We start from the raw sequence: 27,488 nt of genomic DNA on the forward strand, positions 1-27,488 counted from the left end.
CTTTCTAAATACTTCAGTAGGCTTAGAGTTTGGCAAGCATTTTTCATGGGTGTGATGCCTTTGGCATTTTATGCTCCAGTGTGGTGTTTATTTTGCTTCTTGTTTTGTAGGACACTTTATAGGATCAAAGAATAAACCATTTTACAAGCAAACAGTGGTCTAAAAAGCTACAGAGACACAATCTGACTTGAGATATAAAAGTGTAAATATCACTACCAAATGGAACAGTTCTGCATTTGTGTCTGATCACTTTATACTGGCTGCTACGGACGCCCACATGAGCTCACGGTATTCTACAATAATCCCGCTGGCTCAGACCTGGGGTCCGAGGACGGCCGTGGACTTCAAGGCCTTATTACAGACACTTTTCCTCTTCCCTTTTCCTGATCATCCACATGCCCGCATATGGAAGGGACTGGTTCTTTTTTCTCATTCCAAGAGGTATATGTCTCGGCAGCTTTTGGGGCAGCTTCCGGGAGCTTTGGGTGAGGTGAGCGTCGGGCGGAAGGTGTCTCCGACGTTCTCTCGTGATGCTATCTCACTTTCTGCAGCTCCTGTCTCAGCCAGGACGGCAGGGGCTGCCCCAGTCTGTGCAGAAGCTTGGACAGTTCCACGTTGTGGTCTCGGTAGTAGCTTGAAAGAAAGGCTCTGCTCTGGGGGGTGGAGGGAACAACAGGACATTTTCTTTACTAACGTACTTCACATAACTGCTGATGTTTACCTTTGCATCAGATGCTGCAACAAGTGTAAATGTGTGGACTGTTTATGAAGCCTCCAAATTAATTGTTCTTCAAAGTATGCATTGTGCAGACATAGACTGTTTTAAATAGGAAAGGACATTAGTATTAAACGTGATTTACTTGTGCAGAATAAATAATCTGAGGTGCTATAAAAACAGTGGAACCCAGGATTGGGTTGAATAGAATGTCCCATTGAAGTCATTTTAGCTTAATTTAGTAAATTTATAATAAAAGATACTTCTTTGTCATCATTAATTTAGATTATTAAAGTAATACTTATGTCTTTAAGGAAGGGCTGTATAAAATATTCTCTGCTCTGAGACCAATCTTAAAAATGCAGTAAGTAAATGTAAACCTTATTATATTTATGCTGTTTGGGAGGAAAAGAATGTATGACCTTATAGGGAGGTCGATTTCCCTTCAGGAAAGACAAATACATTATTTTATTTTATTTTATTTTTGCTTTTTGGGTCACACCCGGCAATGCACAGGGGTTCCTCCTGGCTCTGTGCTCAGGAATTACCCCTGGCGGTGCTCAGGGGACCATATGGGATGCTGGGAATTGAACCCGGGTTGGCCGCGTGCAAGGCAAACGCCCTACCCGCTGTGCTATTGCTCCAGCCCCAAAGACAAATATTTTAATAACAGAAATGGTCAGAAATGGAAAGGGCTGTGCTGTAAGGTGGCAGTTATTTGGGTTTTGACAGCGGGTTCCTGAATAATGTTCTTTGAGTGATGTTTTATTATAATATAAAGGAGAAAGAGATCATAGGTGACACTGAACAAAGCAGTGTTGAGGATCTTATTTTATTGTGTATGCGTATTCTTTCCCTTTGCCTCAGCACTTTCCAAGAATAAACAGTTGGTGCTGGAACTTTCTGAAACAGCTTGGCTGACCATTGGTAGGAATATTGTGAACGGGTGTTTCTTGCGTCTCTATCTATGCCTCTATGCTTCATCCAGTTCTGAGATGAACTTTTTTTGTTGTTGTTGTAAAACATTTAGAAGTTGATTAATTCTTCGAGCTTTTTGTTTGTGTTATATGTAACATTGTATTTTAAAAGCCAGAGAAAGTAGTCTCATTTAATCTTCATAATTTCTATGTAACTGATTTTTCTTTGGGGAGGGGGGAGGTTGCTTTTGGGTCATACTGGGCAATATTCAGGTCTTTTGACTCTGCACTCAGGGATCACTCCTGGTGGGACTTGGAACCATCTGGGGTATTGGGGAGCAAACCAGGATCAGCTGCAGGCAAGGCAAACACCCTATCTACCGTATCATCTCTCTGGCTCCTATCACTGTGACTTTTGCAGTAATTATGATCACTGAAATAAGACTGAATGTCTGTGCTGTAATTTAACTATTGCTGGTGACAAGGAAGAACCCCAGTCTCTGTGTGACTGATGCATCAGTCTCTATCATCACTGAGACCTCCTCAATTATCAGCTCAAAAAGCACTTAAGGATCCCACCTGGCAGTCAGGCTTAGAGAAAGGCAGAAATGAATTTTATTTCTGGGTTTGATTACATCTGGGAGCCCGATCATTTGGTACCTTCTTAATTGCTAACTAGTCCTGGAATTTAGGAATGAAAGGTCTTTCTCTCATCCCAAACCCTCTTCATTCTGTTGTTTCCTTGACTGACTGAGCCCCTGCTTTGAGCAGCAGGAGACTTTCTGACTCCCACCCTGTAGAGTGTGAAGTGTGTATGTGTGTGTCTCTAGTCCAGTTCCTCTTGAATATCCTGATAATTCTGCCTTGTTGCTCTTCCCTCATTGTAGTAAGGTACTCTGTCTGAGAATATAGTGTGTTCTGGCAATAGTTATGTTAGAACTCGGTGCTGAACCAGGATTATTTTTTATGCAAGTTGTTATTTTTTTCTGATGACCATGATAAGGAGCAATAATTTAGATGGTAAGATAACAACTGAGATTCTAATATACACCATTGTAGCATGACTATTCACACAGACTTATAGGTAATCATATAGTGTTAGAAAATAAGATTCACTTTTAAAATAGAATGTGATTTATTAAAAAAAAATAATGAGCTAGGGAAGAGGGCTGGAACACATGCAGGAGCCTCAGGTTTGATCCCTGGCTCTACGTGGTCTCCTGAGTACCAAGCTTGGAGGTAGGGCTGTCTGATGCCATGCACTGCTGGGTGTGACCCAAACACCACCTCCCATCCCTCAAACAGATAATAAAGAATCATATAATAAAGTCATGGTTAGGCTGTTTCTGCCCCTGTTATTTAATTAATTATGTTATATGCTTTTGATTTGCAGAGACAATAGATTTAGTGGTGTTGTTTTTAAAATGCCAGTTTCTGTTCCTTTGATGGAATGTATTTTGCTGAACAAAGTCAGACCCAAAACATTCATGATTCATCGCGTTTCAAAGGATCCTGTGATGGTTTGTTAATCTTGAGGTATAATATTTGAAATTTCTTTACTAGGAGGAGAGGCAGCTAGCTTGTGACAGTTCCTCTTAATCTAGTATGTTCCACATATTTGTGTTGATCACTTTTATGAAGCCTCCTTCTTTTTCCTCCCTGGAAACTTAATACTTGTATATAATCAGCCCTCTACCTCTTACAATGTGTCTATATGTAAACATCGTGAAATTTTGCTAATGTACATTTGCTCTTTGCCCAAACAAAACTAAGCCTTGGAATTCCCTGAGTTAAAGGGTGAGAAGAATTTCCTTTGCTATTTATAATAATCCCTTATAAATCATACGTGAGTTTATGCTCATAATATGACTTTCGGTGATGCCCTCACAGCTTTAGATGGTGAATGAGAACTAGAGGAGCTTAAACCCTTCATCAGAGGGTGGGAGTGTTTGGCTCAACCTTCTGATCCCCACAAAAGGGAGAAAAGGGCTTGAGTAATCACTGACAGTCAACCAATGTTTCTATCCACCAGGCCCGTATAATGAAACCCTCATGAAAGCCCCCCGTGAAAGAATTTGGAAGGCTGCTGTGTTAATGGACACACCCCTGTGTGGACTGCTTTATAGCAGAAGTCCACAGGGCAGAAACAACTGTGCTCTGAATTCACTTGGGTCTTGTCTTAAGCACCTCTCCACTGACTGTTCATTTGCGCCCTTTATAATTAATAGTTTCCCAAATAATAGTAAGTAAAGTATGTGCTTGTGTTCTGAAAAGTTATTGTTGCGGATTCCAACCTGCTAATAGAGTCGTGGCAACCACGGGTTTTCTCGGCAATTTGTTTGGAAGTATCAGAAACCTGGGAAGCCACCATTTACTTTGGAGTCTCTGTGGCTCTGTGGGCCTGTAGGACTGAGCCCTTCACCTCTGTGGTCTGCACTAACTCCAGGCTGTGAGAATCAGAATTGATCAACCGATAGGAAACTGAGTTTGTATCTCAAGAAAATGGGAGAACGTTGGCGTGGAGAACCCATATGTGTAGTATCAGAAGTATCAAAGTTAGAAGAGATCTGAGGGGTTAAGTAGGATAGATATATTGATTTCTTTAAAACTTATGTTTTATCTTTATTACCAAATTTAATATTTGCCCCAGTATGTATGCTTGCTAAACAGAGGAAATGAAATGATAGTAAGAAACATACATAAAATATTTTTCAAGAATTTTAATGTATAAATAGCTTTCCCATAAGGAGAAATAAAATACTTCATGTTATTTTCTTGAAGTAATGTGAAAACAGTCCTTGAATTTCGGTAATTTCTATTCATATGTGAGAAATGTTTTCAGAATGCTCTGAAGACACATTTTATAATCAACCACAGAGAACTGAAGTTCTGAGAATGTTGTCTGTCAAACATTTTTCTTGTGTGTGTGTTTGGCTCAGTGGTGCTCAGGGCTGACTCCTGGCTCTGCACTAAGGAATGGTTCCTGGAGGGACTCAGGGGACCATATAGGGTGCCAGGTATCGATCTGGGTTGTCCATGTGCAAGGCAAGCACCCTACTTGTAAAGGTTTTTTTTTTTGTTATTCTGTCTTTTTTTTTTTTTTCAGTGCCAGGGATAAACCTGGGTGCAAGATAGGATACCATGGGTGAGTTTTTTCCTCAACTCTTATTTGTTTACCAAAACAGCAAGAAGAAACCCTCCTCCCTTTGCCATTAGGTAGAATTTAAGTGTAAGCTCAGTGAGGACAACTTTTGTCTCTAGCAGGTTTGGATAACATAAAGCCTACCAAAGTCCTAAAGTATTCAAAAATCTTCATAGGCTAGAGGGACGGCTCCAGAGGCTACATGGGTGCCTGGTATGGGAGGGGCCCAGGTTAGAACCTGGGAATCCATGGTCACCTGAGTATAACCAGGAGTCACCCCCAGCCACGAGTCTGTCTGAGTCTGGGTGTGGCTCCCAAACAAATAAACAGTGAAAGCATTCAAGTCCTATTATTTATTTATTTATTTTGCTTTTTGGGTCACACTGACAATGCTCAGGGGTTACTCCTGGCTCTGCACTCAGGAATTACTCCAGGTGGTGCTCGGGGGGCCATATGGGATGCCTGGGATAGAACTCAGGTTGGCCATGTGCAAGGCAAATGCCCTACCCTCTGTGCTATTGCTCCCGCCCATTCAAGTCCTTTTAGACAATCTTGGATTCTCAACACACTACAGGACTTTTGGTTTATATCCTCTTTTAAACATTATGGGAATGATATCCTTGATGATATTTTAACTTCTGAGTTAAAGTTTTAACAAATCATTTACGTGCCATTGTCATGTTCAAACAGTATGCTAGATGTACTTTTTATGAACTCAGTGATATAAATAGATGTTATACAAGCATTAAGTGGAAGCAGAGTCTATAAACTGTGAATAGGATTCAGTGATTGCCATCCCACCATCCTGAACAGGATAAAATGAAAAGCCAAACTGCAGTGTATGCATCTCCATCCTCCAAAGTCCTCGGTGTCTGCTGCTGTGTTAGACACCTGGGAAATATATTCTCTTATCTGTTTAGCACATTAGCAGTTCAAAGCTCAGCATGACAGTAATTAATATCATTATGTACACCGATTGTAATATGACAGACTTAATGAAAATAAAATAGAAATCTTGGGATCCTGTTCTCCATTTTCAGTGTATACTTTTTCTATTTTGGTTTCAGTAAACATTATTTGTGTAAAATATATGTAGGTGTATCATTGGATTTGGAATGAGCTGTTGCCATCTTTGTTCTGATTTAAAATGGCAGATTCTATTGTTGCATGATAGGCAATATATCATTGGAAAAATCAAAACAAGCAACCTAGTTGTGTTGAAATCCAAATGTCACATTTAAGTTTTAGACAGACTGAATTTTGACTTTAACCACTTTTCTTTTTTTTTTCTTTCATTTTTTTAGCTTTTGGGGTCACACCCGGCAATGCCTAGGGGTTACTCCTGGCTCTGCACTCAGTAATTACCCCTGGCAATGCTCGGGGGACCATATGGGATGCTGATGAATTGAACCCGGGTCTGTCACATGCAAAGCAAACACCCTCCCCTCTGTACTATCACTCCAGCCCGTAACCACTTTACTGAGAAAAGACCCCTAATAATATTAGTCATTTTGCTTAGTTTATATATTTAAGCTTTATGCTTACATCAGAATCCATCGGGGGGTATTTTCTTCCTTTGCTCTTTCCAAGGCATTTTGTTTTTCCTTCTTCCAGCAATTGACACCAGAAACCTTTATGAGAATCAAACCTAAAAAAGGTGCGAATGAACAAAAAATATTTTCAAGTAAGTTATAAGATATAATAGACCTAAATCATTTGCCCCACAGGGTTGGTGAGGGATATAACCTCAATATCTAACAAGGGAAACAAACTTTCTTGTTTTTTTCTATATTCCTTTACATAAAGTCTTTTGGCACATTCCTGAATTCTCAATCCATCTGTCATATTTGTGAGTTTGCCAGATTCCTAATAGAAATGTTGTCAGCAGAAGGTCTCCTATTAATAGAAATTAATAGGCCTACTTTCTGGAATGAAAACTTTTTTATAAAGTTAAAGTCCATTTTTTTTCTTTGTAGGGTTTAACAGTGAAAAGTCAGGTTTTATCCATATCCTTGGACTTGCATAGTACTTGTACCATAGATTTACAGGGTAATAAAAGATAAGAAGCTTTGGTATACAATGAAGGATTAATTTGAAGACTCTTTAGCTATAATCCATTACATTTTCTCTTGGTCTGAGCTATGTAATAAAATAACAGCATTTATAAACATGGGTTTTCCTGGCTTAATTGTAATACAAATTATAAACTGCACATTAAATTTATATTTTAGTTTTCCAACTACATTTGAGTTTATGTTATAAGTCTTAATTATAGTTCGTGTAGGAGTTTTCAGAGACAATATGTGTCAGGATCTATTCACTTTGACTACAGTTTTTAGTACTCAGGGCATGACGGGGCCTCCTAATTCTAGGCACAGGCCCTCTATTTTTCACTGTCTCTGGGAATATTCTGTCTTATCATCCATTGTGAGAAAAAAAAAGAAAATTGCCATGTATTAACAATGGATGATGCACTGGACAGTGACAGTGCATCATCCATTGTTAATCTGTCACTGTCACTGTCCTCCCATTGTTCATCAATTTGCTTGAGTGGGCCCAGTAACATCTCCATAGTGACACTTGTTAATGTGTTTGGCATATTAAATACGTCATGGGTAGCTTGCCAGGCTTTGCCATGCAGGTGAGATACTCTCGGTAACTTGCCGGGCTCTCCGAGAGGGGTGGAGGAATCAAAGGCGAAGGACTCGAACTTGGGTTGGCCGGGTCAGCTGCGTGCAAGGCAAACGCTATATCTGCTGGGCTATCGCTCCAGTCCATCCATTGTTAATACACAGCATTTTTTTTTCTTTTTGGGTTCCACACTGATGCACAGGGGTTACTCCTGGCTCATGCACTCAGGAATTATTCCTGGTGGTGCTCGGGATTCCATATGGGATGCTGGGAATTGAACTCTGGTCGGCCACCTGCAAGGCAAACTCCTTACCCGCTGTGCTGTTGCTTTAGCCTCCACAGCAATTTTAAAGCTTGAATATTAACGTGAAAATAACAATCAGCAGTGTAGTTACTTTTTTTTTTCGACTGTACTAGCAGTGTAGTTACTTTTGAGGGTCTCTCAAAGTGGTGGGACTCTAGGGGCTGTTCCTGGCTGATGGGTCAAGGCTGGGGCTTGAGGATGTTGTCATTCTTGGGCTCTGCCTGCTGGGGACCACAGGGATACCCTGGGTGATACTCAGGCCTGCCAAGAGCACACCTGACAGTACTCAGCCTCCAGGGCGATAGCCTCAATGGCGGAGGCCAGGTGGTGTCAGGAATCCAACTAGGTCAGCGCCCCCACGGCCTGTACCTTTGCCCCTGTACTCTCTCACAGTTCCTCAGCACTGGCATCTGTTATCATTTCTGTTGTTTCATGTTTTCTATTGCTATAATTTCTTTCTCAGAAAGAATTATCATTTAAAACCACTGTATCCTTTTGTCTTTAGTCTATACTCTTCAGAACATTGCTTCCAGATTTCTGTTTCCAATTAGAGTGTTAATCACACTTATCACTTAACTTCCCGTTAGTCGGCGATTTGCTCGAGCGGGCGCCAGTAACGTCTCCATTTGTCCCTGTCACGTGCTAGTGTAGCCCAATGGCATCTGTTCGCTCCGGGAACATGAAGGGCCTCAAACCGATCATTCATGATCTTGACGAAGAAGTCTGACCATCTGGTAGGTGGGCGACCACGCGGTCTTTTGACATCCCGTGGAATCCAGTCAGTAACAGCTCTAGTCCAGCGGTCGTCTTTAAATCTTATTACGTGACCAGCCCATCTGATTTTCGACACCTTGGCAAATGAGACAGCGTCCCTGATTCTTGATCGTCGAGGGATGTCAGAACTCCAGATTCTTTCTCTCATTTGAGTGAAATGTGATATTCCAAGCATAGCTCTTTCTATTCTTCTTTGGGAGACCTGAATAGTGTTCTCATCTTGTTAAATACCCATCTTCCGGAATTGTCGTACCATATTTGATAGGGTTCAAATATGGTAACACCTACAAGGATGATTAGAGGTCGCCCCAAAAGTCTCTATCCCTCTCGGAAAGACTGGCAAGCTACCGAGAGTATTCCGCCCGCTGGAAGAGCCTGGCAAGCTATCCGTTGTGTATTCGATATGCCCAAACCAGTAACTACAACTGGTCTCATTCACCTGACCCTGAAGGCTTCACCGACATGGCAGTACTGAGAAGGATGAGAAAGGAGAGGCCGACAAATTAGAGTGTTAACAATGAAGAATTAGAAAGTGAGATAAAAACGCTTTTAACTGCCTAAAAATAAAATAGGGCTGGAGCGATAGCACAGCGGGTAGGGCGTTCGCCTTACAAGCGGCCAACATGGTCGACCCGAGTTCGATTTCTCCGCCCCTCTCAGAGAGCCCAGCAAGCTACCGAGAGTATTCGATATGCCAAACACAGTAACAACAAAGTCTCTAATGGAGACGTTACTGGGCCCGCTCGAGCAAATCAACGATCAACGGGAGGGCCTTTACCTTTACCTTTACCTAAAAATAAAATATGCAGTGGTGATCTGACACAAAATATCTGTGCATAAGATCTGTGCACCAAAAGCACAAAAGCACTGCACTGTCCTCCCATTGTTCATCGATTTTCTCAAGTGGGCACCAGTAACATCTCCTTTGTGAGACTTGTTACTGTTTTTGGCATATAGAATATACCACAGGGAGCTTGCCAGTGGGCAGGATATTCTTGGTAGCTTGCCAGGCTCTCTGAGAGGGACTGAGGAATCAAACCTGGGTCGGCTGTGTTCAAGGCAAATGCCCTACCTGCAGTGTTATCGCTCCAGACCATTTTATACTGTAATATATTAAAAATTGAAGTAGATCATAGATGTAATGAATCATAGCTGTAATTATGATAATTCTAAAAATAAAAGTTTTTATAACCTTGAATTAGGCAAAGATTTCTTTGGATTAGTAACGAAAGAAAAATTGGTAATTTGGATTATATCAAATATAAAAGTTTTGCTTGTCAAAAGACACTTAAGACAATGAGAGGAGAAGCCATTTACTGGGTGAAATATGTAATGTAGAACTTGTATTAAGAATGTATAATTGATGAAAAGATTAAAAAATTGAATACAATGTTAGAAGAGTCTTCATCAAAGAACACAACGATCACGATCACGACCATCCTGTTGTTCGTCGATTGCCTCGAGCAGGCCCCAGTAACGTTTCCTTCATCCTAGCCCTGAGATTTTTTTTTAAAAAGTGCCATATTCAAGGCTCTTTCAGGGATAGGAGAATGAGACCCATCATTGTTACTGGTATTTGGCATATTGGGTACACCACGGGGAATTTGCCAGACTCTGCCGTGTGGGCAGGTTACATTCAGGAGCCTGCTAGTTTGTCCAAAGTAAGAATGAGATAATAAGATATCATGCGGCTGCAAATGAGGCCGCATGCTTCCGGGAGCTGGGTTTTATAGTCTCTGGGTCTTGGCCATTGATGGTATTACATGGCGCCAGGGGGCCAGTTGGTGGGTGTGACCCCTGCCTACTGAAATATGGAGGATCTGGGTGGAGAGTGCTCAGCCCCGATCCGAGGTACAGTTGTAGACTTACAAATTTTTGTGCTTGGGTTTCAATTATATAATGATCAAATACTCATCCCTCCACCAGTACCCATTTCCAACCATCACGGATCCCAGTATCCCTCCCACCCCCCCACCCCCCCATCCCACCCTGCCTCTGTGGCAGGGCATTCCCTTTTGTTTTCTCTCTCCTTTTGGGTGTTGTGGTTTGCAAAAGAGGCAATGAGTGGCAATCATGTTTGGTCTGTAGTCTACTTTCAGCATGCTTCTCCCATCCTGGGAGGATTCTCCCAACACCCTTTATTGGGTGCTAGGAGATGGGACCCATTTCTGCTAACACCCTCTTTCCTGGGCTACCTGCTGAAAGAACACAATAGGACTGTGAAACAAATGGAACTGTGCTGAGCATCATTAGTTTGGGAGATATTCTTCCCCAGATTACACTGCAATTCAATGTACATGACTGTTTTGGTATGAATTAGAGCATAGTCTTGAAAAAGAATGCAGCGATGAAAATGCAGAATGAAAAGAAAACCCAGATCTCTACCTCTGTATGATTTTGGATGTTAGAGATAGCAAGATTACTCTCATCATATTTACATAAAGCCAGTTAATCGTTGTTATTAAAGCAATTGTTTGAGATAAGAACATAATCTGATATGGTTTCACATGTTGTCTATAGTCTTATTTCAATCAGCAAGGGAAATGAATAGTTCTATATTTAGAGGTACAAAAGATTATTAAAACTACATTATTTAAATAATCTTAAATAATCTGTAGGTGAAAACAGAAAGATCTAGTATGACATTTCCTGTAACATTTTGTCATTATCTCTTCCACAATTGAATTCTGATTTACTTTAAGTGTTTAACTAAACAAGATTCAATATACTGACCAGCCATTCATACTGTTTTTGCTTTTGACACACCTAGCTGTAGATTTCTGTCCAGAACAATATATGCCTCTGTTAAAAAGAGCATTCTTCTGGCAGAATATTGCATTCAGAAAAATTGCACTATGTTAAAAATTAAGAATAAAAATGGAATTTTCTTTCTCTGCTAATCAGTCAGCTCCCAAGCAGCATACTGTTATATTGGGATTTATTGAGAACCGTGTGTGTGTGTGTGTGTGTGTGTGTGTGTGTGTGTGTGTGTCTGTATGTATGTTCTGGCATCTCTTTTTGGCTCTGTCTACATATGTTCAGCAGCAGCACTGTGCTTCCGGGAGGAAATGGCAGGAAGGTCGGGAAGGGATCATGTTCACTTCCAAGGTGATTTAAGGTGAGACTGAAGAAAACTGGTGTTGAAGGACCCATTAGTGTGAGAACATACCTACTGTGCCACTGACCATTATTTTTTTTAAATTAATTAATTTTTTTTTTTTTTGCTTTTTGGGTCACACCTGGCATTGCACAGGGCTTACTCCTGGTTCTGCACTCAGGAATTGCTCCTGGCGGTGCTCAGGCAACCATATGGGATGCTGAGAATTGAACTTGGGTCGGCCATGTGCAAGGCAAACGCCTGACCCACTGTGCTATCGCTCCAGCCTCAGCCACTGACCACTAAAGCAATTTCACAGGAGGGAGGGGGGGGAAAGCTCTTTTCCTGCACCTGCTTGGGGTGTTTGTAGATCAACTTCAGTGCCACCGACAGGCTGTAGAGCAGTAAACAAACAGCTTTCTAAAGACACTGGGAGTTGTTGTCAGGTGTAGGCCCTTCCTAAAGGCTTTTGGGAAGCAGACAGTTTATTTATTATTATTATTATTATTATTTTATTTGGGAGGGTAAACACCTGGCAGTGTTCAGGGCTTACTCTGGCTCTGTGCTGAGGTGTCACTCCCCATGGGACTTGGCGACCATATGGGGTTAAACCTGGGTGGGCATGTGCAGGACACACCTCTGAAATGCTGAATGTCTCTGCCCCCCAGGAAGTCAGCATTGTAGAGGAAGTGTTATATGTTGTGTAGTTCTCTGCAGTTAACCTTCCTAGGAACAGGGCTGGTCTTGTCCCAGAGTCTGGTACTTCATGGCCATTCAATAAAACTGCTGAAATAAAGAGTGGAATAAGAATGGAATGGTTCTTAGAATTTGTGTGAACTACCACTTATGGATATTTTGAAACAAGTGGAAGTGATTTATGAATAAGGACATTAGCATTCTCAATGATTTAGCCTCCAAGTTGTAACATTTATATTAATGCAAATGTGATTGCAAATTTATGCCTCTGTGGGTGAATCTTGGGGATATAAAGATTCTATTTGGAAAATAAAATATGCTTTAAAAGGCCAGAGAGATAGTTCTGGGGTTAGGCTGCTTGCTGTGCTTATGACCAGTCTTGGTTCGATTCTCTACCCTGCAGGGTCTTAAGTATTGGTCAGAGTGACTCCCAGACTAAAATCAGGAAGTAGCCCCACACCACAGGGTAAGACACAAATCTTCCTCCTTCTCCCAAAAAGTATTATAGAAAAGTCTTTCAATTGAAATAATGTTCCCATGGGTGAATATTGAATTGCAAACAGTACAACTAAAGTTCAAATCCAAATACCATCATTTAAGTTTAACTCATCAGTTTATAGATCTCTGAGTGCTTATTCTTTCATGCCAAGACTGTACCTTTGTATAGGCCTAGTTTTGTTAATTTATCCCAGTCTTTAAAGAAATGGATTTATGTGTTGGTTTTGTATTCATGTCATGGGTAGCTTGCCAGGCTCTGCCGTGTGGGTGGGATACTTTTGGTAGCTTGCCGGGCTCTCCAAGAGGGGCGTAGGAATCAAACCCGGGTCGGCTGCATGCAAGACAAATGCCCTTCCCACAGTGCTATTGCTCCAGCCCAAATTAATTTAATTAAAAATATTATTGTGAGTGGGCTGGAGTGAGTGAGTGGCAAAGGCTTTGCACACAGTGGACCTGGCTGACCTGGGTTTGATTCCTCTGCCCCTCTCGTAGAGCCCAGCAAGCTACCGAAAGTATCTCACCCACACAGCTACCTGTGACATATTCAGTATGCCAAACACAGTAACAACAAGTCTTATGATGGAGACATTATTGGGCCCGCTCGAGCAAATTGATGAACAACGGGAGAACCGTGCCGTGCTGTTTGTACTCAAATCTGTTTGCAGTTCTGTACATCTGAAGGACGTTGAATTAATTTTAAGAAAAGTATCATCAAAGTTATTGTCTTAACTATCAATGGCAGGGAAAATTAGAAATAATAGGTAACATTGTTGAGAATCTCCATTTTAATCACCAGGTCCTTCTCCCCCTTGCCCCATCCATCCCAGAAACAATGCCCAGGAGTTTCTCTAGCAAGAGTAACTGAATTAGGAGGGCAGGATTAAGAGCAACTGCAGAGGGCATGGGTGAAGGAGGATCAATTCAGACCTAAGAGGCTGACATGAAACCAAAGTATTCCACAACTTTCTCTGCTGCTGGGTTTTACAAGGTATGTCAGACCTACCGATGACTGACAAGATGGCATAAAAGGCACCTGAATGGCAGTGTTTGATCTCTATCAGCGGGATGAGCATCTGGGTAGCCTTGAAACCATAAACTGTGGCTTCAGAGACTCCATGTGTCTTATCTTGCTGCATCCTGCAGTGTGCCCCCAGCCAGGGTAGAGAATCATGGTCCGGGTAATTGTAGGCAGATGTGTCCAGGGACAAAAGTGACCCACGGTACTCTGTGTTTACAATGTTGCTTTGATACCCTGTCTCTCAAGTTTACACTGCCTTTCCTCCACAGTGGAGGGGGATGAAAAGCTTGCTGTCAAGTCGAATACAAAGGGGACAAATACACAGCATGTAGGTCAAGGATCATTCCACAAGAAAAAAAGATTCTGTCTTCCTAGAATACTCCACTTTCACCTGAAATACAATGCTTTGCTCTATGATCTATTAAAAAAAGACCCAAGATAAGCCAACTTGAAAGAGAAAGTGGTTGAGAAAATAAAAAGTTTTCTTTTCTAAGAGACACTTTAAACAATATAAAGCAGAAAGTGGACTTGAATTTCTAACTACAAACTGAAATCACACAGCATTCTTTAAGGTCAGGCTGAAAGTTAAATACCTACGGTTACTGTCTGTAGTGGCACTTGAACTAAGCTCTGCAAAGCTCTAATGGTACCTGCCTGTGGAAACTGCAGAGGCCAGAGGGCTAATAGTAACAACAGAGTAAATGACACTTAGAAAGGAAGCTCAAACCTCAAGTTACACCTACTTTGTCTCCTAAACCAAAATGTCTGTCTCACAAGTGCCTCTAAGTGTGATTTGTGCAAAATGTAAGCAGTGTTTGTTGTAGCCTTGCCAATCTTTGTCTGAAATCTGTGCTGAAAGGGAAAAGAAAATTTGTCTCAATTCCTAAATTGCTACAAAATCAACAGCACAATGAAAAGGGATAATAAGTTGACCTAAAAAATTGAGTTTTATACAGAGAAATAAAATAGGATTTCTCATGATACCATCAGTTTCTTTTTCTTTTTTCTTTCTTTCTCTTTTTCTCTTTTTTCTCTCTTTCTTTCTTTCTTTCTTTCTTTCTTTCTTTCTTTCTTTCTTTCTTTTTCTTTCTCTCTTTCTCTCTTTCTTTCTTTCTTTCTTTCTTTCTTTCTTTCTTTCTTTCTTTCTTTCTTGGTTTTGTTTTGTTTTTGGGTCACACCCAACTGTGCTCAGGCCTTAGTCCTGGCTCTGCACTGAGGGGATCATATGGGATGCTGGGGATTGAACCTGGCTTGGCTACATGCAAAGCAAATGCTCTACCTGTTGTCTTATTGCTATGGCCCCAGTACCATCAGTTTCCTTAAGGATCAGTCTGTAATCTTAACATTTTAAAAATATATCTATAATTAGTGAGTCAGGCCCATAACCCAATTCAACTTAGAATCTTCTGTCAAGTGAAATAGAAACAATCAAAACCCTCATAATATTATGACCAGCCATTATAAGTGGACCAAGTAACCAGAGGCCTGTTTAAAATGCTAAATGAAACCCGAGGTCAAGATTAAGCTGAGGCCTGAGAGGCATCTGGTGAGTGAGATTTCAAGTGGCCTTTGCTGTCAGTGATGGGCACCTTAGACCTCAATGTGACTTTCCTACTACCTTTCCTAGTACCTTTCCTGACTTCCCAAGAAAGTAGCCTTCTCCAAGAAAGTCAGAGACAACCAGTAAAAGGAAACTCAAGCAGAACTTGAAGTGTGGAAGCCTGTAAGAGAGAGACCCCAGGGTCAGACTCGAAGCAGGCCAGGACGAGGAGGAAAAGGTAGACGTTGTCTTAGGAATGAGTTTCTCTCTGCCCTCTCAGTTACCATTCAGTTATCTGCTTCATCATCCCTTGGTACTTACAGTGTAGCTCAGCAGTAGGACTCCTATTTGCCTGTATGACTCCATGGGTTCAACCCCAGTACCACTCAAATATGTAAGGAAATAGGCTTGAGATTTACAATTGTTTTGTTTTTCTGCTTCCCTTCCAGGGGAAATTTCTCAGGGTTAGGAATCAGTAGAGGATTTAGGACAGTTCTTTGTAATAATGTTGAGACATTCTTTCCCATGTGGTTAATTCAAGTTGGAAAGTAATTAGTATATACCGAACAACTAATTCAACAACTGCGTCAGCAAATGACAGTTTCTTTCAAACCACTTTTCTGCCCAAACTTTTAGAAAATGGACTTACGTTAAGGCTTCTGAGTAATTATAATGCGGTGAGACACCTAGAAACTTTTGCACTTCATCCATCACTGTAGCAGGATCAGTCCTTAGCTGCTGTCCATCGATAATTAGCAACTAAATGACCAAAGAAATTTCAAAAAGACAGAGACATGTGTAATCAAAAGTTTCTGCACCCTGAAATGATTTAATGAAAGTCCCCTTAGGGGATTTGCATTCAGCTTTGTTAGATTTTACCAGGTTATTCTCTTTACTGACCTGGAACAAGAAATAAATCACACTTAGTGACATCACTCATGGGTCTTCTGAGAAGCCAGGCACCCACTCAGAAAACAAAAATTCAGGAGGGGGTCAGAGAGAATTTATGAATGTGCTACAGAGCTATAAACAGAAACGGTATTAAAACTGGGACCTGGGAAATACTGTTATGTGGTGCCTAGGCCCTGATTTTTTATCTCTGAAGCTTCATTTCCCAGCTTCTCCGCATTGCCCCATCCCCACCTACCCCCCATATCCTGGAACCATCAGTTGACCTTTGACATTTTTAAGACACAGCAGCAAATCCCTAGGCCTGTTACCTGACTGAGCTCTCTAGCAGTGACCATGGGTCACCCTGGCACCACCAGATGGTGGTCCCTATTTAAAAATTGAAAAAAAAAGTACCCCCAAAAATACCAAAATTAGAGCCAATTCCAGCTGGGAATGAGCACTGTGGCAAGAGGAATGGGTATCTGGTTCTGTTCCAGCCAGATACTCTATGAGAGGGGACGTGACACTTGTCCAAAGAGCAGCGCCCTGCATTCCAGTGCAGGCTCTAATGCCAAGCAGAGGAGAGAAGCAGGAAGTCAAGGAAAACATCGGACTTAGGAAAAATCTGCAAGGTGATTCAGAGGGAAATAATGGCCTTTAAAAATTAAGTAAAAGAATATTTGCCTGACTTGGGTTATTAAATGGTCTTTAGGGTCAAGGACCATTTAAAATAATGGCCTTTAAAAGTGAAGTAAAAGAACATTTGGCATGCTTGGTTGAAAGGGTTTCGAGTTTATTCTGAGGCTAAGATCAGAAGCCTGTGATGCATATGGCACCGTAGGGGAGGCCCTGGGAAGCACAGCTGGAAAATTAGTCTAAAATGCCTTTAGATAGAAAATCAAAACAAGATCCCCGGCCCCCTACCCCCGCCCATCTATTATTCTTCGTTGCACTCTCATGTTTTATAGCTAAACACTAAAAGCTGGTCATGTTCGAATGAGTAAAAGTCTCCTCTTATCTAGAGACAATCCCATCCACTGAAAGAGACGGTAACGTGAGGTACGTGACCGGCTTGGTACCTGGAAGGGCGGGAAATAGATGAGCCATCTCTCGATGTGGCTGGCGTACCACCCTGGCACCAGGCACCTCTTCTGCAAGACTCGGAGATCCGAGGGGGCGTGCGGCCCGGCTGAGATCACCTCGTAGAAGCTAAACTTGAGCGCGGCGGGGTCCTCATGCGATCGCTGATGCTGTGAAGAGAAGGTCGCTCGTTAAGCTCATTTGAACCATGGGCACATGTCACCCAAACCCAGTCTCCGTGATGAGTGCCCACACTGGAGAATGTGTTTTGCCATTACTAAAGAAATCAAAATATTGGCTTGGGGCATCAGAATTGTAAAAGTTTGGCTTCCGTTGAGGGATGATTTTGAACTTCCGTGACCGAGCCCTACGTGCAGATTGCTAGAATTCCTTAACCAGCTGTACTGAGTCAATGACTGCTATGTTTTATTCTGAAAGTAAACTTCTGAAAGTTGCATTAATAACTCCCATTTCAGACCATCAGCGCCGCATTTGTCACCTCCCGTGAAATCTCCATAATGCACAAGCACTCTGCGGGCTGTGCCCCGCTGCTTCGCTCCATCTCGTAATGCGGTTTTAGATTAGAGAAGCCCTGGCAGCTATTTTGAATGAAGGAAGTACTGCACACTCTCACATGTACATTATCCAAAGTCCACAGCTTTTATCATCGCCTCCCTAGCATCTAAAAGCCAAGATTATTTTACCTAATGGTAACCTTTGTGATGAATCAGAGTCACTTATTGTGCAGAAAATGCAGAAAGCAGCAGCCCAAATAGGAAAGAGTCTCCTAATGACACCGGCTCAAGCCCTTGGGTTGGAAGAAATCAGCTCTCCCCGAAATTGACCGATAAATATTCAGGCTTGGTGATGGGTTTGTGGATGTTTACCACATCTAGTTGAAGAGCAAATTCACTGCAATTGAGATTCAAATCACTCTACTACAAACTCTGCTAGGTTTTGTTAAGACCTGCGCTTTACCACTGTGGAGTGATTTATTTGAAATATTTAGGACATTTTGTTAGCTTTGCAATCTTGAAACCTTTATTTATTTTGTTTTAGTAAGTTCTCAATTTTTTAGGGGCTAAGTGGTTGCCAAGCTCCAATTTTTCTTCTTCCTCTTGGAGTCAATAAAGCCCCCCCCCCCCACACACACACCCCGAAACCTGGTAGCAAAGGCAAAGAAATCTGGTAGCAAAGGCAAAGGGTTCAGAATACAACCAGACAACCTACACTGGGTTCTATTTTGTTTTTTTTTAAATTTTTATTAGTGAAACACCATGAGGTACAATTGTAGACTTACAAATTTTTGTGCTTGGGTTTCAGTTATACAATGATCCAGTTTTGATGGAGACGCCCTAGTGGGTTGACATGACTGGTGAGCCCAGTTCATTTCTGTGGGGCTCCTCACTGCCCCCCCCTCCCCGCCTTCCTCTCCCCACTGTCCCCATCCAGGATTTTCATCCTGCCTCTCTGAGATCCCATCTGCTCTCTGTGACCTCTGCCCACTGCTTCCAGCCAGGAAGCCTTTCCCTGACAACCTGTTCTTGAAAAACCTGGAAAACGCCTTTTGATAAATAGCAGTGGGAGTCTCTGCTAAAAAACTGTCTTCTCCACAGAAAGATTGCATTCATCTGGGGAACATAAAGCAACAAAATGGGAGACTAACACCCAGGAATGGCTGAGATTAGTACCAGGAATTTTGCTCCATGACTTGGAGGCCAGCCACACATGCTAGGGGAAAAGGAAGCTCAGATAGAGAAGAGAGCACCAAATAAAGGGTGTTGTGAGGATCCTCCCAGGGTGGGAGAAGCATGCTGACCAAGAATGATTGCCACTCAATGCCTCTCTTGAAAAACACAGTACCCAAAAGAAGAGAGAGAGAACAAGGGGGAATGCCCTGCCACAGAGGCAGGGTAGGGCAGGGGGGTTGGGGGGTGGGAGGGATGCTGGGACCCGTGGTGGTGGAGAATGGGCACTGGTGGAGGGATGGGTACTTGATCATTGTATAACTGAAACCCAAGCACAAAAATTTATAAGTCTATAACTGTACCTCATGGTGTTTCACTAATAAAAAAAAAGTAAAAAAAAACTGTCTTCTCAAACATGGCACACTGTCAGGGGTTCAGCAGTCCAGAGCCCCACCTCTGGGAGTCCACCGCCCTACTCCTGCCTGGCGATCTGAGTTTGGGTAGATGACTTTCCTGGACGAACAGAGATCATTCCCAGCCAAGGTACAGTTTCAGAAAAGGGTTTTTGAACAAAGAATTCCACACTGATCTTAACTTTTGAGTTTCCAAGGCTCCTGGTCTGCTTTCCAGCCTTAACCTGCCAGCAACCCCGTTGTAAATGTAAACCTGTGCTTTCTGCCCTGCAAAATAGTCCCATTTTCATTTCACATAAATCTCCCTCTGTCCAGGTTCCCCCTATTTTTTTTAGAGAAACACCTAGTGGTTCTCTGGTACTTGGATTCCTCTACTATAACCAAGTAATGCTCCTAACTTCTTGTCCTTGGCGTTCTATACCAGATGGAATTTATTAATCTCTAGCACTCTGTCACTGCTTCCTGATTTGGATGCTGGTCATCTATCTATTTAGCTACCTATATTTCTCCAGGCAGGCTGAAAGAAGCTTGAGTGTTGTATGCACATTTATTAATGTATCTTCAGATCAACCTTGGAACAACACATTGTACGTGGTATTACTGAAATAATTTGGAAACAGATGAAAACAACACTAGGAAAAGCATTTTCAGAACTAAAAAGTGAAGGGATGATACCTACAGGTTCTAGGGAGACTATAGACATAAACTCTTAAATGTGTTGTTTTTGCATTTAATTGTGACTGATTTTTATTGAAATTTTCTAGTTTTTTTTTTGGAGGGGGTGTTGAGGAGGGCTCTGTGGTTCACACCCAGCGATGCTTAGGGGTTGCTCCTGGTTCTCAGGAGTAACTCCTGGCACTCAGGAATTCTAGCAGTGCTCGGGAGACCATATGGGAATGCCAGGGATTGGACTTGGGTCAACTACATACAAGGCAAATGCCCTACTTGCTATATCATTGCTGCAGTCCCCCCTTCCTTTTTAGGGGGTGGTTCTGGGCCTTATCTGCCTATGCTCAGGGGTCACTCCTGGCAGGGGTTTTGGGACCATATGTGGTGCCGGAGACTGAACCTTCGTCAGGCGTGTGTGAGATAAGCACCCTATCCACTATACTGTCTCTGCATCTCCCCATCCCTATTCCTTCAAAGACTTTATGAAATACAAAATACATTTGATATATATCATAATTAGGTTCTGTTAATCTATTTCAAGGTGATTATGTCTATGCCAGGCTCTTCCTAACACCAGAAACATGATGGCAGTGAGTGTGTGAGAAAGAGACTTAATGGGATTTAGATGGACTAGGTTTTCAAGGGTAGATTTTTTTTTTTTTGCTTTTTGGGTCACACCTGGCGATGCTCAGGGGTTACTCCTGGCTCTGCACTCAGGAGTTGCTCCTGGCAGTGCTCAGGGGACCAGATGGGATGCTGGGAATTGAACCCGGGTCGGCCGCGCGCAAGGCAAACACCCTACCTGCTGTGCTATCTCTCCAGCCCCAGATTTTTTTAAAAACAACTCCTGGCTCATTTTTGGTGGTGCTGAATGGATCACATGGTCCTGGGCAATTGTGTACCCTCTCCCCATCTCTCTGCCAAGGTTTCTAGTCTTTATCTCCCCAGGTCAGATAAAAATTTCTTATATTTAGAGTTTGTTTTTGAGTCACCGTAAGATACAGTTACAAAGCTGTTCATGGTTGGGTTTCAGTCATACGATGATCCAAAACCCATCCCTTCACCGGTGTCCATTTCCCACCACTATGGCCCCAGTTACCCTCCAGTCACTCCTCTATCCCCTGCCTGCTTCTATGGCTCTATGGCAGGCACTTTACTTCTCGCTGTCTCTGTCTCTCTCTCTCCCCCCTTATATTTAGTTTTGCTATTCTTATTTTTTTTCTGTATGAGTATTGATTTGAGCTCATTTGTTCCAAATTTGGCCTACCACTAAAATTATTTTATCACTGTATCACTGTCATCCCGTTATTCATTGATTTGCTCGAGCAGGCACCAGTAATGTCTCCATTTGTCCTAGCCCTGAGATTTTAGCAGCCTCTCCTTACTCATCCATCCCAACGGTGTCCCATTGGAGGCTCTTTCAGGGTCAGGGGAATAAGACACAAAATTATTTTATAAATTTTTTAATTCATACTCTCAAGGGCTGGAGCGATAGCACAGTGTGTAGGGCATTTGCCTTGCATGCAGCCAACATGGCCAACCCGAGTTCGATTCCTCCACCCCTCTCGGAGAGCCTGGCAAGCTACCGAGAGTATCTCACCCACACGGTAAAGCCTGGCAAGCTACCTGTGATGTATTCAATATGCCAAACACAGTAACAACAAAGTCTCCAATGGAGACGTTACTGGGCCCGCTCGAGCAAATCGATGAACAAAGGGAGGATAGTGATAGTGATAGTGAATACTCTCAAGCAGTCGATGTCTGGAAAGGGCACTGATTTGAAAACAAAAACAATTACTTGTGAATGTGGAAAGTGTCATAGTAACAGAGAAGGGAATACTGATTTAATAAGGAAAGCTAGCAAAAGCTTTGACAAAGATGTGACATTTGTATCCTGTCTTAAAATATGTGCATCAGAATGCCATTTGTTTTTATAAGAAAGTTTTATTGAATCACAGCCTCCCTCATTCATTTACATATTTTCATATTTTCTGTGGTGGCCTTTGATGTGGAGTAGCCACAGAAGCATACTGTGACCTGCAAGCCTGAAATATTTATTCTCTAGTTCTGTTTTGGTAGGGCCACACCTAGAGGTGCTCAGTGCTTACTCCTGGCTCTGTGCTCAGGAATCGAGGTGGCTGGAGAACCATGTGTGGTTCTGGACATTGAACTTGGGCTGGCCCCATATGAGGCCAGTGTCCTACCACCATATTACTTCTCCGGCTCATCTAATCCTTTCCCCAAAAACCCAGTTTCCTCTGCTTTAGAAAATCAATCACGTTCTTCTTTCATAAGATTATGATAAGAGCTATGTTGTCCAATATTGGATGGAAAATGATTTAAAAGTTTGATAACATTTTACTTTCAGAATATTAAAATACAGATACAAATATGTAATATTGTTTTAAATATAATCTCTTTATTATATTCATGTTTTATTGTATAAATTAGTGAACAGAGTATAATAGGAACTTAAGAAAACCTTAATTTCTTCATAGAAAAAAAATTACCCTGAAAATATAAGACTTGAAAATCCACATAAGATGAACTGCAATTCTTTCTACATGAAAAAACTCCTATAGAACTTTAAAACTAGGGTTCTGAGGTGATGGCCCACTGGTCAGGGATGAGTGCCAGTTCTTAGTACTAAACAAAGATGCTAGAGCTAGTGCATTTTTGCTTAAACCAGAGGTGATGGCTACTGTCGAAACCCCCCCTTCCTCCTGCAGATTCTCCCTGCTCTGCCTGCGGATTCAGCTTGGGATTTTTTTTTTTTACCTGGTACCAGGAATACGCTCGGTCCGAAGGGTCAATGAGGATGGTGATGATCTTGGCCTTGGGAACCAGAGAAGCTGCCCTTTTAGGTGCTTCCTCTGAGTGGAAATAGTTGGCACTCTTCTCAAACAGAAAGTCAGTGGTCACATTGGATGGAACAGGGAAGAATTCCATGTACCTAATAAAGGAACATTTTAAAAGTAAGATGTTGACTTACACTGATAACCTGGTGACTGAAGATATTAAAGGTGTCCCACTGATATTTTGTTTCCTAAGCAGAAGCCTTTTTTTTGTGGCATTTGCCTCATGAAGTAAGAAAAAATCCCCACATAGAACACTAATAGGTATTTTGAGAATCTTCTACAAATATATTTATTTTTGTTTTACTTTGTGTCTGGAAAAAGTTGTGTGGGAAGTATCAAAAACATACCGTTACATTTGTGTCTGGAAAAAGTTGTGTGGGAAGTATCAAAAACATAGACACTAGTGATTAAACTAATATAATCAACATAATTATAAAAAGTATGTCTAAATGCAGAAACATTTCACAGAGAAAAATATTAGTACCCAAGTAAAATGAAAATTAGGTCAACAGAGTCTAATTAGTTCAGTTCAAAGGAATTTTAAAGTTTAGACAAAACATTTTTACTTTATCATAAACAAAATAATTTTGTTCACCTTACTGTGTTATGCTGGCAGATATTCTGCAATAAAGTATCAAATTATATAATATTTGATGTGAACATTGCTTATTTGCTTATTTTTTCATACAGTTTGTCATAGTTTTTAATGATAAAAGTTTAAGAGTATGTACATATACTTAAGTACATCAAAACCTATCAAATATCCTAAGATCATGTCCCATATCCTCAAATGAGGTGAAAATTCTAATCACCAGCAGAGTGAAGTACAAAACAGAGTGGGTTTGCATAATGACCCATCTGTACAAAAGTTGTAAAATACAAAGTAGTTCAGTATATGATAATAAATGTTTCTGAAGCAGTATGTGCCTTCCTTTATTGGAAAAGGTGCCTTTTAAGAGAGAGCATACAAATTTAACTTCTAGCATTTCTTATATTTTTTAATAATGACTTCACCCACGATTTGCACCCTTCTCAACTCATAAGTGTTACCAAATCAAGATTTCTCATAATTTCTAAGCAAGATGCATCATCATTTATGTGATAACTTCCTTTTTGCAATGTGTAGCTTTTTTTTCATGTTAAAGCTTCTGCTAGGGTTCTTGTTAAAATATTGGACAATTTGGCTGGCACACCAAACAATGAATTGAGAGTCAAGGCAGAAATGAAATACTTTGATGTTTTCTGGGCATTGCCTTGTTGGTAACATGTCATAGTGGCATCCTTTTGATAGGAAAGGGATGCACACATGTTTCTGGAAAATTTGAACATATCGGCTCACTTACATATTTTTTTTAACTCTACACACTTCAGCGATATTTTTGACCTAGAATATGTGACATTTGCTATTCTGTATATGTATTTGTTACTTGAGTTGACCCTGAGTATATACACACATACATACATATAGATTATTTTGGGGGGAGGAGGGGGCATTTGTGTTTTGGGCCATACCTGGGGTGTGGCTTACTCCTGGATCTGAACTCAGGGATCACTCCTGGCATACTTTGGGAACTGTATTGAGTGCCAAGGATCAAACTCCGGTCAGCTGCATATGAGGCAAAATGCCCTACCCACTGCTCTATCACTCTGCCCCCAACCCTGAGTATTTTAAAGTGATTTTACTCAGAGACTGATAAGACATTTCAAGATCAAAACACTAATAGCATTTTCTGGTTTTCCATGCACCATCCCAACCCTCTGCTGTACCCCCAGGTAATTGAAGAAATAATTCCATCCAAGAAATAAAACCTTTTATGTATGCAAGAATCAAATAGTTTCCTGAGATCTTCTGATTGCAAATCTTAGCTATTTTTTGTTTTAATCAAAGATGGAGTTTTCTAGTTTTCGTCTGTTCCATTTTTTCCTCTAAACCTATATTTAGGTTGCCCGTAAGTTAAGGCGACACTGGTTTTCTCCAGTTCTTCAAGAAAGGCAGATCCCTGAGTCTGAATGAACTGTGCCTGGGTTGATTCTGTCAGTGAATATGGAATGCTGACATATATGATCTGGTTATTTTGTGGTCCGAAAGGAACTGCTGAGTTACTGACTCCTCTGAGAGAACCGAGCCAATCTGAGGACTGGGAATACATTTGATATCATAGAAAACAAAGCTATAATTATTGCTAATAGATTGACATTTGCAGTAACTATGATTTGTTATTTCTGTTAATTGCCTTTTATAAGCATATAATTTGTCAGTCAAAAGTGTTTGCACTTGGAGTGTTTTCTTTTGTTTTTAATTGGAGCTATAATTAAAATCTTTAATTGCTTTTTAGCTTTCTCCTTATTTATGTCATCTCCATGTAAAATTCTTAAGGACTGCTTCTTCCTTTTATAGAGCCTATACACATGACTGGCTTATAATAAGCTTTTTAAAAAATTGATTACTCCCACAGATACTTGTAAGTTTCAGAGAATCCAAGTACTGCATTATTTTCTCTACTTCTAAAGCAGTTTCCAATGACTCCTTTTAGATCTGGTGTCAACATAATTTTATTCTATTGTACATTGTCTATGGTTTTTTGATTCAGTGGTCAAATAACAACTAAAGTAGTGGATAGCTTCTTGAGTATTTCATCTATAATTTAAAATACATATCTAATAATGAGCACTGTGTTGAAGTATTGACAGTTAAATAAACAACAATTAGAATATGGGTAAATTCTTTTCAGCACCTAAGTTATACTCAACCTATTTCCTTGTCTTTCCATTTAGACTACCCACAAGTAATTACTGAAAGGATTAATAGTTACAACATCCTTAATGGCAAGGCTTCTATATTTTATGATTAAACATGTTATATTATAATATCAATTTTTTCATTTTTTTGTTATTAGTATTTAAAAAATTTGTCTGAAGGTAACTGACAACAATGGCTAAATTAGTCATGCTGCTAATTTAGCTCCCAAAGTTAGTTCAGCACATTAGAAATATCTTTTTTCTTAACCTAAAAATGTGCACAATTATTACTATTTTTATGTATCTTTGATATCTTTTAACTTTTAATCACACAGGATATGTATTTCTAATTTCAATTCAATTCAATTTACGGCAGAGCCTGGCAAGCTACCTGTGACATACTTGGTATACCAAAAACAGTAACAACGATGGTCCTCATTCCCTTGACCCTGAAAGAGCCCCCAATATGCCCCCAAATGTAGCCAATATTAGGCTACATTAGCACAGGGATGAATGGAAATGTTACTGGTGCCTGCTCGAGCAAATCGATGAACAAGGGAGTGATGGGGTGATGGGGTGATGGAGTGAATTTCAATTCAAAAGTTAACAATTAAATTCTGCGTTATTGCTCATAGCTTTTTGGTACCTTTCATTTTCCATGAAATACACACACATTTCTAGTTCTATTTACCTTTTGTGCCAAACTAAATTAGAAAGTTACATACATGTATTACAATCTCGGTCCCTATTTTTTAAGAGAGGCGACCATTAGTGGTGCTGGGATCCAGGGCTACGGGGTCACGCTTGAGGGTTTGGGCTTGTCTGACAGTTTAACCCTTGTTGGCAGTGGAGAGTGTCTCAATTCTGGCTGCATTTGGAGGCCAGTCGGACTGGGCAGTTCTGGTGATTGAGCTGAGCCCTGTGTATGCTAAACATGTGTTCTACTGCTCAGAATATTTTCCCGCCCCCCATAATATCATATTAATTCAGAGTACACAATTAGAGAAACTGTGAGTGTTAAGATTACAGAGGAATGAAATTCATGGGGATTACAGAATTTTTCTGGCATGTCTGTGATCACCATCAATGCTTATTAATGCACAATATATGGTTCTCTTGTGAAAAGCTCATGATGAATACTCTTTACCCCTTTATGTCATTTAATCAAGTTCCATGGCACAAAAGTTAACTTTTCTTTGTGGCCACACACTTAAACGTTTATAATCTAATTTTATGCTGTGTACAGTACATATACTTTTAGATTTATACTAATAACCCATCTTACCAATCAATCCCCCTGTGGTAGTTATTTCTATTAAAGAACTGTACCTCCTCAAAGGTTTTTGGGCTGGGGGAGTTACTAAGGATGGAAGGATGCATAACCAGGAACAAGTACAGAGCAGTGGTACCTGAAAAGACAACAGAGGGTTAGAGTTTAATGAAATGAAACAGAGTCTTACTATTCTCATTTCAAAGCCATTAATAAATGAAATATTACAGTGATACAAACATGTAAACACTAGAATTAAATTGAGCAGATAATTAGCATTTAAAAGAAAGCAAGTTCTAAAAATTGGAGTTAGTGTGAGTTGAGGAGAGGAGGCAAAGAATAAGATTTGGGAGAGCTGGGTTTTTACCATGGGCTAATCAACTGTTGGATCTGTGACTTTGGCACTTAGCGTTTCTCATCTTGGCTTCATTAGTGAAGAGTTATCTGCCTGGCTTATTTCACAGTCTTTCAGTGAGGATATAAAGACTTTTTATTTTTGAAGATTATTACTTTTTAAAATTTGGAGGCCACACCTAGTACTGTTTAGA

General features: G+C 40.8%; 1 protein-coding gene across 1 annotated transcript in view; it reads right to left on the reverse strand.

The window, feature by feature from the left end:
• Positions 1–501: 501 nt before the first annotated feature.
• The window catches only part of LOC130026079 (bifunctional heparan sulfate N-deacetylase/N-sulfotransferase 3), a 158,456-nt gene continuing 131,469 nt past the window's right edge, over positions 502–27,488 (reverse strand). Inside the window, exons 9-14 of the mRNA XM_056116770.1 lie at positions 26,956–27,079; positions 22,852–23,026; positions 17,303–17,473; positions 15,982–16,091; positions 6,320–6,422; positions 502–653 (exon numbers count right to left, since the gene is read on the reverse strand). Of these exons, the coding sequence (XP_055972745.1) occupies positions 534–653; positions 6,320–6,422; positions 15,982–16,091; positions 17,303–17,473; positions 22,852–23,026; positions 26,956–27,079 (803 nt within the window). The 3' untranslated portion in view covers positions 502–533. The remainder of the gene's footprint in view (positions 654–6,319; positions 6,423–15,981; positions 16,092–17,302; positions 17,474–22,851; positions 23,027–26,955; positions 27,080–27,488) is intronic.

Source organism: Sorex fumeus, unplaced genomic scaffold, assembly GCF_029834395.1.
Source record: "Sorex fumeus unplaced genomic scaffold, SorFum_2.1 ptg000033l, whole genome shotgun sequence".
In the NCBI taxonomy this organism is placed as follows: domain Eukaryota; kingdom Metazoa; phylum Chordata; class Mammalia; order Eulipotyphla; family Soricidae; genus Sorex; species Sorex fumeus.